Here is a 12,542-nt window from a genome sequence, read left to right on the forward strand (position 1 = left end):
CATGTTAGGAAAACAACCCGGCTAATGCTGCCTCCCCCTACTTAAGGAAGGCACGTCTAAAGTCAAGGTGTGATTTGAGCTGGCCTGCTTCTTTTCTCTTAGAATACATTTATAAGTGGCACACATTACATTTCCTTTTGAATAAACAACACGTGTATTTATCAACACAGGTTAGTAATCTCACAAACAGATGTAGTAACATGACATTTTTGTGTAAAAGAAACAGTATTTAAGATGCAATGTTTTTGCTTAAAAAAGCTTAAAGGCTTTGACGTTGTACTCTTAAAAGTACATGAGGTGAAATTTTGGCTACAAGGTGAACAACAGCTTATCGTGCCTTCCCAAACAACAATAACAACTTCATCCTGTAATTAATCTCTAGCTCTAGTAAACAGAATACATAAACTGCAAATCAGTTCCTGCTATTAAATCAGTAGATTAGATTACTGGGTTCTACCATCAAATCAGTTACACCAGGGGGTTGTTTAGCAATTTCTAAATTAATTTCATAGTCTACAGTCTAAATATGGACCAATATCTGTTTAAACACTGTTATGATATACTGTATGTGTACATATTAAACAAACCAAGCCACCACCATCCAGCACTGCAATGCCCAGCAATAAGGAATTTATTATAGCGTGTAACACATCTTAGACACTTGTTTGCAGGTTAAAGTTTTTTTCTTTGACTTGAGGTGTATAGATTTCTGCATAGTACTTGTAAGTCACAGAGAAAAGGCCATTTATAAGGAAATAAGGAACAGTCCACAGTCATTTAGTTCTATTTGCGTCGTTAAAAACGTGTACACCCCAGTAAATCCAAACAAAAGTACTTATTATATTTATACAAAATATATATATAATATATACTGTATACAAAATTAAAACATTAAAGAAACAATTTCAAGTAACATCTTAAAAAGAAATGACGGCGCACGTTAAGTGCACTTTTGTAAACCATAAAGAAATAAAAGAAAGCAAAAAACAAATATATGCATATTTACAAGATTAACTTAGCAAGGCTTTGTACAAATGTTACAAAATAGTTCAGCATACATACACACTATACACAGACAGGGAAATGCTTAGACCGAACAGTGCATGCTCAGTGTGTGAACGTGTGTGTGCTCACGCAGCATAAACACACTACATTTCCTCTTTTTTATGTAACAGTAAGTGACAAAAGTTACACACGGGGTCAAAGGTCAATCGTCCTTAGTTTCAACACTTTTCATGTTGACAACGTCTTGCTAATACTGCATTAATATTTTCCTGAAGTAAAGCATGGTGAGTGTGTGTGTTTCTGTGTGTGGGTGTTACAGAGGTGAACCTGCGATCAGGTAGCATTTTATAGTAACAGAAAAAATAGGTGGTAAAACCTCCACCATCACAGTCTGGAAGTTTAAAGGAACAGTCCAGAGCTTTCCGATCGAATTTATTTCCGTCACATTTGTAGCTTATGTGTGATTAAACGTACAATAAATTTCATACATTTAACCTGTATGGTAACTAAAATAACAGAAAATAACAAAACTACTTATGTGAAACACACTTTTAATGAAAGATCAAGGGCAGTTAATAGTTAATAGTTAAATTGTAATTTAAGTGTACAAGTGTAAAATAAATAGGTAAATTGTAGTTAATCATTCTATTGAAAAAAATTTACTAACGTGATATTCGGTGCACAGGTAAATTACACAGCCCACTACAACTGGAATCCAGAGTTCAGTCACCAGCAGTGTTATCAGCCAATCAGGCATCTGAATACAAACATGATTGGCTATGTCTGAGAGGAGGATGGCCAAGGCATCCTGTCCAGGGTATGTTACTGCATAGTATACCGGGGAAACTGGACCCCATCACAACCCTGACCAGGATAAAGCCGTGGAAAAACTTGAAATTATTCAGCCTTATTTGACTGCTTAGGCTAGTTATGGAATTACTGAAACACTGAATGCAAAACTGTAATACACTCAGAATAGGACAGGGCAAGGCTGGGAAAGCAGATTATAGTATTATGTCCACATGCCATGCCACTGATGGGCGCAGATGACTGACAGTGCTGGTTCCTTAATCGGCAGCCTCTGTGCCTCATTAAACGTTATTTTGCTTCAGTTATTCCAGCTTCACTGCCTGCTAACTGCTGCTCATTGTTGCGCTGCTTGATGTGTACCAGCCTGGTGCTGGCCGGCTTGTACCTTCAACCTTCCAATCCATGATTCAGTACCTAATGAACTGAGCCCACATGGACAATAATAATATAATATAACAGTAACAGTGGGGCTATTCCTCTGTTATTTACAGACAGTGATATCATGGGTCCAGTTTTCTCAGGCTTTTTCTTCTCTTTCTTCTTCATTTTTGACAAAAAACAATGACATTTTTAAGCTTTTAAAGCTCTGCTATTAAATAATAGGCAAGTGTGATTGTCCCCTTTAACTGCCCAAATATGCATAACTTAACTCCAAATACTGACCTAAAAGTGTAATGGTTGTAGTTTTTAATAGTTACAAAATTTAAGTGCCCTTGGATTTCTATTAGAAGTGTGTTTCATGTCATTTTTGCTCATTCTAGTACACAGTAAATCACGTTGAACTATTTGCTTGTTTGGTAAGTGATGAGATTGATGAATGCTAGAGCATTCCTTTAATTTAAAAGTAAAATAATGATTGGTTACACATTTTATGTGCAATACAGCTTCAGAAGCTTGTTAATGCAAATGTTTTGGCGGTTCCATAAAACGTTACATAGTGCAACACTATGTTAAAAAAAGCAATAAAATGGTCCACTTTGGCAATGCTGAAAACCCTGCGCCAGGCAAGCGGAGCAGCTGCGAATGAGACACAGCCTGTAGCTTGTAGTGTGCTCCCTACTGTCACAAGCATTCATGGAATCGGGAGGTAGACGGGGCCCGGCGTGCCAAAGAAGCATCGACTGCCGAACACTGTGGGAGGGGTTGATCCCCGGGGCGCCTGATTAGACTGACAGGTTTGGGTGGTGGAGCTGGGGGCTTGTTGTTGTTGTTAACGCCGGAGTTAGGGGTCGTTACAGTTTTCTGAGGGTTGCTAGTAGGTGAGACCACTACCGTGTGCCTCCTCCAGGCTCGTCGCCTCCGGCGCGTTTCAGGCGAGAGCGGTTTTCTCAAACCGGTGAAACGGAGATCTTCGGCTGACCCTAGCAGGCGGGCGCGGACCTGCTCGGCCAGTGATCCCTGCCCTATGGAGGAAGAGGAGATGCCATCAGAAACAAGGGGCAGCGTAATCTGGCGTCCACTTTCTGATGCTGGTTTGGTCCGTAAAGAAGGTGAGCGGGAAGGGGAGGAGTCAAGTGCGGTGGGTCTTTTTTGACCTACGCTAGAGTCCTCTGTGGCTGAACCACTGGAGACTTCTAGGGGATCTAAGGAGTGCGCTTTGGTCTTCTCGAATTTTGTCCGGCGACGTGCCAAGGTGTCACATTGTATGAGGCGATGCGAGTTAAAGGCGGACCGGTTGTGGAGGCGCTGGGAGGCCGTGGATGAATAGGATGAGGTGGACGGAGTGGAGGAGCGTCCCGCGCCCTCGGTTCCTTTCTCGACAGTTTCAGGTGGGATTAGTTTAGATGAAACAGGAGCAGGATCTGGAGGTGCGGATGCAGAAGTGGCTGATTTGTGGTGTGTGTACAGAAAACTACGAGGTGCAGTCGGTTCTGGTGAGGCGTGTGTTTGCGTTGGGGGTGGTGTGCGCTTCTCAGGACGTTCCTGAGTCAGAGAGCGCGAGGCGAAGCCACTTTCGTTATCCGTCTCGCTGACTAGCTCGCTCTGTTCGTCGTCTGCGTCCTCGCCCCGACCCTCAGACGCTAAACTCCGCCCCAGGGTGGACAGAGTGGAGTAACCCGAAACTATCGAGCGGGCATCTTCACCTCTCCAGCTTCGTCCTTTCACCTCGGACTGCTGGTCTTCTTCTTCACTCAGAAGTACCGATCTAACCTCCTCCAAGCATGGCACACTGGGAACAACCTTATCTTGAGTCTGGTGCTCTTCCTCTTTCTCTGCCCTGTCCTCATCCTCTTCCTCGACGTCGTCCTCTTCTGCCTCTGCACGCGGAGCGGTGTCAGATTCACACGCCCTGGTTTCCATCAGCTTTCCCTCCGAGTTGACATCAGTTCTGATGGGCTCTTGTTCGGAGTCGTCATCGGTGCTGCTGCCCAGGAGGCGCGCGGCGGGGCGTCTTCTGCGCCTGCGAGTCACAGCAGACACGATGGCCAGTGTTGTCAGAAATTCCTTGGCTGAGACGTCACGTTTTAACCCCGCTATACCCTGACAAACAAGAGGGAACAAAAACTCATTTCAGGGTGATATGATGTACAATGTTAGGTAAGTCATGTAACACCAGTTTACTCGGATAGGTCATGATGATATGAACCTTAACTCTTTTGACTTTCATCAGCCACTTTGAACACTTGGACACTTCTGTCCCAACTCTTTTTGGATCATTCGTCTCTCTGCCTAGCAGAATTGCAGACTTTTTCCTAACTGGGTTGAGAGATCATGACCTTCCAAAAACCATTCCAAAAGCTAAACTCTAGCCAATTGTGACCAGTTTAAAACAAATCCTAACTAGTGCTTTGGGTCATTGTTCTGCTGGAACATTCAGTTGTGTCCAAGATTAATAATTTTATTTTGTTCTTTCTGCAATGCATCAAAACAGCCCCAAAGCAAAATAACCCCCGAGCATAACACCACCACTACTATGACTGATAGTAAGTACATTGTTGTAGGGTTTGCTGCCTCATTGTTTGTCCTTTAGACCTACTTCTGTTCATTGTACCTAATAAACTCAATATTTGTTATATCTGACTGTAACAGTATCTGACTTTTTCTGAAAGTGCACCTCCTTTTTTGCACATCCTCCCCTAAGTCAGTGGTAATTCAAAACTTGCTTGACCCTGTTTGTACAAATGGTCCTGGGACCCGGAGCTGCCCAGAAATTCCGGACAGATCTGTACACAGCTCCCAATACTTAAAGCAATACCACAAAGTTTAAAGTCATACCACAGACTGAAACGTCAAAGTTTTCTACATTACATTCTTTTGATTCAGCAGGTTGCGCCATATTTTTTAGAAACCCCCCAATGATTGCAGGACTAACTGTAGATAAAAAGTAGAGTCAGGAAATTTCTAAAGGTTGGAGATTTCAGACAATTTATGCAACAGGTTTAATCAGAGTAATTTACTGCAGCCAATTAACCTGTATTTGTTTCCTCACTGTGGTATAACTTTGTCATACAAATTGATACAAAATGATAGCTGGAATGTCTTTTTGTCTTCGTGACACACTTGTCGAATGCCTCACAGGTCTCTGCTGCACCCCTACATAACGATTCAGTGGTCATCTATCATGCCTAATACCAATAAGAATGTAAGGTTAGTTATGACTTAAATACTATTTTTTTAACATGACGTAACAAAGGGATGCACGTCATGTCATAACTGATGGGCTGATATTTTAACCCAGTTTTTCCAGAAAGGCATTCAAATTCTGAACAGCTTTAATTCAAATATAATAAACAACTTTTACTCAATCCTTACCTTTGATTTAGCAGAATCACTGTTGGTTGAGTCTATACAGATGTGAAGAAACAGAAAAAGAGAAAAGAGGAGAGGGGGAGGGAGAGGGAGAGAGAGAGAGAGAGAGAGAGGCCGAGATGAATACACATACGGACATGTTGATTAAAAATGAGAGTTACAGAGGCGAGCGAAACCCCGGTGAAGCGCCGGCTGTTTTGGATCATCATTCAGCAATGTAAGTCAGATTTTGCTTCACGAGTCTTCACGAGACTTCTGCTCACCTCTGTGACTGTCATTCAGAATGAAGAACTAACAACAAGAAACAGTGTTCACACCACATCCAAACGAGCCACAAACCACATCACACATGATGCTCAGATGTGAACAGGGTCTCCAAATCAAGTGTTAAGGAAAAAGAACCCACACACTGTTGACGCTGATTTCATCTTATAATGAGAACACCAACCAAAGAAGGAAGCCGATTTGAAAGCCACGTAGGAAGCAAGAGCAAGAGCGAAAGAAGGAAAACACTGCTGTGTACAGACAATGCCTACATACACAATACCACCACCCAAAAGTGATTCTCCACATTAATGGATTTATTAATTCATTTAAAATTTAGGTTGTTTTTTTCATTTTGGCTGTTTGTTCACGTCTTATTTTTTCAAGACTGAACAAACTTGGAAGCCTCAGCTACTTAATAAACAGTCCTCTAAACAGTCTTCAATTTCTCAGTACTTGTTTGACAAGTTTTAAAATGCTTTGATTAACTTAATTTGTTTGTTAACTTTACAAGCAATTTGTTCTCTTTGTAGGTTTGGAGTTAAAAGCGTACAGCTAAAATGTAAAGTATATACACTATTAATATTGCACTAAGGCCATTATTACATAGTATTATAAATGCAGATACACATACTTCATTCTTAGGTACCTGTTTTTATTACAGCATTTACTTAACAAAATAACAGTCAATGGTAGAGTTGTCACTATAATTTAATCCCCCCCTTTTTTTCTATTTTATTTATGAATTTTTTCCCAGTTTAGCATAGTCAATTTGTCTTTCACTCTATCTGCCAATCAGGGTCCTTACACAGCATTTGAAGACCCCACCCACATAGTCTAGTCATCCCCGCCCTGCAGGCACTGCCAATTATGCCGATGAGTTCAATTTAATCCACTTTTTGAGGTACATTTTATCCACTGTTCCAATTTATCTCGACCTGGGTTTGTAACGAGAAACATACACAAATTAGTCAGTAAGCTGATCCTAAGCTGTTTATGCAGAGATGTACTGTAGGTAATTCAGTATTTGATGAATGGGCAGGAATCTGGTCCACATACCAGACTTGGCAGAGTTTTTACGCTGGAGACCCTTCTTGATGCAATACACCTTTTTTATCTGGGCTTAGTAACTAGGATGCCCCCAATAACCTCAGACATTAGCTGATCATGTCTGTGCGGACTTCCGACTGATCTACAGCACCAATGAGATAAGAATCCCAGATACCCGGATCTCAGAGCAAGTGGGCATTGTGCTAGCCCGTCAATGTAAAGACCTGAGTTTAAGTCTCAGTGTGGATAAAAATTGTTGTTCTTCTTGTTATTTCAGCATTTCAGTCCTATTAATGTGGAAAAGGCCAAAGCAACGGACTCATCCATCATCCATCCAACCATTCTCCAAACAAACTCATACACAGGCTCAAACACACACACACACACACACACACACACACACACACACACAGAGTGTATGGCAGGCGAAACCCATCCTACCGCAGTGGCTGCTCCACAGGCTCAGCTAAGAGAGGGACGCAGAAATGTACAGAGAGAAAAAGTGGGAAAGGAATAGAGAGAGAAAAGGAAAGAAAAGATGAAATAAAAGGAAAACGGAAAAGTCCAGAGCACTTGACATGCAAATAATGTTTAGTTTAGTTACAGTCTATAATTAGGTCCAATTAGTTAGGTGCAATGACTTGTTATATTGCTAAAATAAAATTGTTTCTACACACATCAATTCCACATTAAAGTAAATTTGGAATGATAACTGGGAGTATCCTTCGTCTGAAGTAGGTTAGCCATGCTAAATCTGATTGGCTGTTTTGCGACATGCTGTAATAGTACAGTGGAGCCCATGCCGGCCAGACTTTTACCTGTAATCTCCCCCAAAAGGCCGGTTCGGCCGATGTTCGATAAGAGGTGGTCTATATTGGGGGCAGGCTGAACATCCTCTGTGTCCTCAGGAGTCTGAAAGGAACAAGAATAGAAAGAAACATTTCAATACACATGCTATAGCAAGTGGATTCATTTTTCGGATAAAATCATAATACCTCACACTTACTTTTTCATCCTTGTCGTGTTCTTCACTGAAGAACCATGCATACTGCAGGAACACAGAGAAATCCATTAAAAGCTTAATTCAGGCTTGTTTTTCTGTACATCAGCTGTTTGTAGTGTGTGTGTGTAGTGTGTAGTGTGAGAGAGGCGTACATGTTGGACGAGAGTCTCAATGATCTTGTAGCGGTCGGGCATGTGGGTGACCATGTCTGTCATGTTGTCCTCTGAGGTTCGGACGAGAGTCGGGCCAAACACCAGCGCCAGGTTACGAGGCTCCATCTGCTCACACACATTTATATATTAACTGAAAATAATTTGTTTTAAATAAATTCAAGTAAACACATAATGAAATGACTTCTGTATAACAGAGTCTGTTACTAATTCTAGCTTCAAATCTGAATTGACATTCGCATTATTCACATCACTAGGACAGAACTGCAGCATAAATAAATAAATATCGGGTGGCGCAGCGGTCTTACATGGTCTTTTAAGCATTTCTACAATAAAAAAAGAAAACTTTAAAATATAAGAACATTTTAATTAATCCAACATTTAAATATTAAATCATAGCGTGTGTACCACACCTAATAAGAGCAAACTGTGCCATCTACAGGTATTCTTATAGCAACAAACACCACAGACACACACTGTGGTCCGGTTCTTCCTCCCAAGCTCAAACTGATAATGTACTAATAAGCCCCAAGCTTAAACAAATGATGTTTTACTATAGTACAGTTTTTTAACACTTGCTAACACTAGTAGTGCTGTTTTAAAACATCAGATGTCACAAAGTAATGAGGCTGTGGTGTCTGTAACTGACCTTGTTCTTGTCAGAATTATCTGCGACCCTCTTCAGGTGACCAATCAGAAACTTCAGCGTGTGGAAGTAATAATCTGGTAAGTCATGAATCTGCAGAGATACCAATTTTTTGCATTTAAAAACACATACAGAGAAAATGAGGATACTGATCATAATTACCACTTAAGTGTTGTAAATAAACACACTAATAATAATAACACATTCATACCAGTTTCTTTAAAGTTTTTAGTCTGTCGTTCGGGTTCTCCATACGATTGGCCTCTATGAAGTCATTGTACTTGTCTAGAAGAAAAAAATCATTACTGACATGAAGAGAGCTGCACACACACACACACACACACACACACACACATACACACAAGCTCATATACTCATACACACTTGCACGTACATTGTTCATACATACACTAACACACAAAAAAACTCATTCATACAGACGCACTTGCACTTGCACATGCACACACATACAGGTCCTTCTCAAAAAATTAGCATATTGTGATAAAGTTCATTATTTTCCATAATGTAATGATAAAAATTAAACTTTCATATATTTTAGATTCATTGCACACCAACTGAAATATTTCAGGTCTTTTATTGTTTTAATACTGATGATTTTGGCATACAGCTCATGAAAACCCAAAATTCCTATCTCAAAAAATTAGCATATCATGAAAAGGTTCTCTAAACGAGCTATTAACCTAATCATCTGAATCAACTAATTAACTCTAAACACCTGCAAAAGATTCCTGAGGCTTTTAAAAACTCCCAGCCTGGTTCATTACTCAAAACTGCAATCATGGGTAAGACTGCCGACCTGACTGCTGTCCAGAAGGCCATCATTGACACCCTCAAGCAAGAGGGTAAGACACAGAAAGAAATTTCTGAACGAATAGGCTGTTCCCAGAGTGCTGTATCAAGGCACCTCAGTGGGAAGTCTGTGGGAAGGAAAAAGTGTGGCAGAAAACGCTGCACAACGAGAAGAGGTGACCGGACCCTGAGGAAGATTGTGGAGAAGGGCCGATTCCAGACCTTGGGGGACCTGCGGAAGCAGTGGACTGAGTCTGGAGTAGAAACATCCAGAGCCACCGTGCACAGGCGTGTGCAGGAAATGGGCTACAGGTGCCGCATTCCCCAGGTCAAGCCACTTTTGAACCAGAAACAGCAGCACTGGACTGTTGCTCAGTGGTCCAAAGTACTATTTTCGGATGAAAGCAAATTTTGCATGTCATTCGGAAATCAAGGTGCCAGAGTCTGGAGGAAGACTGGGGAGAAGGAAATGCCAAAATGCCTGAAGTCCAGTGTCAAGTACCCACAGTCAGTGATGGTCTGGGGTGCCATGTCAGCTGCTGGTGTTGGTCCACTGTGTTTTATCAAGGGCAGGGTCAATGCAGCTAGCTATCAGGAGATTTTGGAGCACTTCATGCTTCCATCTGCTGAAAAGCTTTATGGAGATAAAGATTTCATTTTTCAGCACGACCTGGCACCTGCTCACAGTGCCAAAACCACTGGTGAATGGTTTACTGACCATGGTATTACTGTGCTCAATTGGCCTGCCAACTCTCCTGACCTGAACCCCATAGAGAATCTGTGGGATATCGTGAAGAGAAAGTTGAGAGACACAAGACCCAACACTCTGGATGAGCTTAAGGCCGCTATCGAAGCATCCTGGGCCTCCATAACACCTCAGCAGTGCCACAGGCTGATTGCCTCCAAGCCACACCGCATTGAAGCAGTCATTTCTGCAAAAGGATTCCCGACCGAGTATTGAGTGCATAACTGAACATAATTATTTGAAGGTTGACTTTTTTTGTATTAAAAACACTTTTCTTTTATTGGTCGGATGAAATATGCTAATTTTTTGAGATAGGAATTTTGGGTTTTCATGAGCTGTATGCCAAAATCATCAGTATTAAAACAATAAAAGACCTGAAATATTTCAGTTGGTGTGCAATGAATCTAAAATATATGAAAGTTTAATTTTTATCATTACATTATGGAAAATAATGAACTTTATCACAATATGCTAATTTTTTGAGAAGGACCTGTACATACACACACACACACCTGGACTCTGTATTGTTTTGACAATACTGTATTTTTGCACCTTCTCTTTTTATATCTCTGCTTCTATAAAAACCCTACGCTGCTAAGTGTATATCAGAAAAGGTTTTTACCTCACTTATCATTTACTCAGTTCCAGCTACTGGCCAACACTACTTATGTCTCCAGTCTCATCCTCCTCAATTCCTTTAAATGTCCTTTGTATTTATTGTACTCTTTCTTATCTGCACTGTGTATATTGTATTATTTTGCACTTGTGTTCTGTGTATGTACTTGTATATCATTATGTACTTGTGTATAGCTGAACCCTCTCTTGAACTCTTGAAAATTTAGTACACATGTAATTTTACACATCTTACCGTCAGTAAAGAGGGGTTCCGGAAGCTTTCGGAAGAACAATTTGAGAAGGCTGCTCACCACATTTAGGTCCTGCCACCTCTGATTCAGGGGGAAACACAAGACACACGTTAGGAACACATTCAACAGTATAAAAAGCAAACAGCGGTACTGTAGTATTGTTCTAAACATTAGCTCTCACTATTAGGCACTTAAGGCCAACCTCACTTGGTGTTGTTAGGCACTTAAAGCCTTTATTCCATTCCATGGTCCCCTTCTAATCCAAAAGTGTTGTCTGATTAACATGAATTTGTGTAATAATAATAATAACAATATTAATTATTTGTGATTGATGTACAGCAGGGTCATAGTAAGTGAGTGTAAGGAAGAATTATACCCTAAACAGGATCCTAATCATTTTAGTTTTATTATTTATAAATGTTCCCCATCACCCCGCCAGCTACTTGTTTCCAAATTCCTATTGTAGTTTCTCTACAATACATTTTGCATTACAACATAATGTAGACATAATGCACTGTATGCGATGTCCACAAGCACACACACACACCTGTTATCAAAATGACTGTGCTATTTGCACAATAACAAACATGTTAATCATTTTAAGAGGGGTTTAGTGTAACTGTGCATCTCACCTCGTCCGCAGTGTTGATGTCACATCCTTTATTGAGCTGTTCCTGTAAGTTGGACACGACAGCGTTGTTGCCCGGTACTCTGTAGATCCCCGTGTACTCCAGACCCATCTCCTCCACCAAGCCACAGCAGATCTCCACAATCAGTGGAACAAACTACACATTAAAAACACACCGGATCAGTAAGATCAGGCTCCTCAAAACTGCTCTCCAAAGAAGAGAATTTCAAAAGCACAGACCTTGTGAGAGGAGGCGGGTTGGCAGTCTTCCAGTCGTACACCAAACGCTTTAGGGTCAGTTTTCTTCACCTTCTTCATGAAGTTGATGCCCCATGGAGATTTGGGAGGACTGCTCTCCTCTGAGAGAGAGAATAAATATGATCAATGATGAAAACAGAAATGTAGCTATTAGAAAGTAACAGCACAGGGTCACTGCTGAGGACGTGTTATACAGACTGACCTTTGGCTTCGTGTTTAGGGGAGCGTGGGGGGGCACTGCTGTTCTCGGTCTTTGTGTGCAGGAAAGCCATGCGTGGCACTCTGGGAGACGAGTCAGGTTTGTTGCTGGTTGGACTGAAGTGAGGAGCAAAAAAACAACAAACAAACTTAGAACCATTTAGGTTGATCTCTTGATTTCTCTTAATTTGATTTGATTGATATAAAATATACAAGGCCCTAATCTATCTGTCCTGCTTATTATTGATATATGAAATGAATACATAATTTCATAAACACTTAGATTTAATGCATGATCTTTGGAAACACAGTAAAACATCGGATCTTTAGTTCCTCTTT

At 40.9% G+C, this 12,542-nt stretch overlaps 1 protein-coding gene across 4 annotated transcripts in view; it reads right to left on the reverse strand.

Moving 5' to 3' along the window:
• Positions 1–611: 611 nt before the first annotated feature.
• arhgap23a (Rho GTPase activating protein 23a) overlaps positions 612–12,542 on the reverse strand; it is a 76,831-nt gene continuing 64,900 nt past the window's right edge. For all 4 annotated transcript variants that reach the window (XM_063018408.1, XM_063018407.1, XM_063018406.1 and 1 more), the window contains 11 exons: positions 12,208–12,320; positions 11,988–12,106; positions 11,752–11,904; positions 11,122–11,200; positions 8,910–8,983; positions 8,702–8,791; positions 8,035–8,160; positions 7,886–7,927; positions 7,698–7,791; positions 5,569–5,600; positions 612–4,296 (listed from right to left, as the gene is read on the reverse strand). In XM_063018408.1, the coding sequence (XP_062874478.1) occupies positions 2,878–4,296; positions 5,569–5,600; positions 7,698–7,791; positions 7,886–7,927; positions 8,035–8,160; positions 8,702–8,791; positions 8,910–8,983; positions 11,122–11,200; positions 11,752–11,904; positions 11,988–12,106; positions 12,208–12,320 (2,341 nt within the window). In that variant the 3' untranslated portion in view covers positions 612–2,877. The remainder of the gene's footprint in view (positions 4,297–5,568; positions 5,601–7,697; positions 7,792–7,885; positions 7,928–8,034; positions 8,161–8,701; positions 8,792–8,909; positions 8,984–11,121; positions 11,201–11,751; positions 11,905–11,987; positions 12,107–12,207; positions 12,321–12,542) is intronic.

This window comes from Trichomycterus rosablanca, chromosome 22 (assembly GCF_030014385.1).
Source record: "Trichomycterus rosablanca isolate fTriRos1 chromosome 22, fTriRos1.hap1, whole genome shotgun sequence".
In the NCBI taxonomy this organism is placed as follows: domain Eukaryota; kingdom Metazoa; phylum Chordata; class Actinopteri; order Siluriformes; family Trichomycteridae; genus Trichomycterus; species Trichomycterus rosablanca.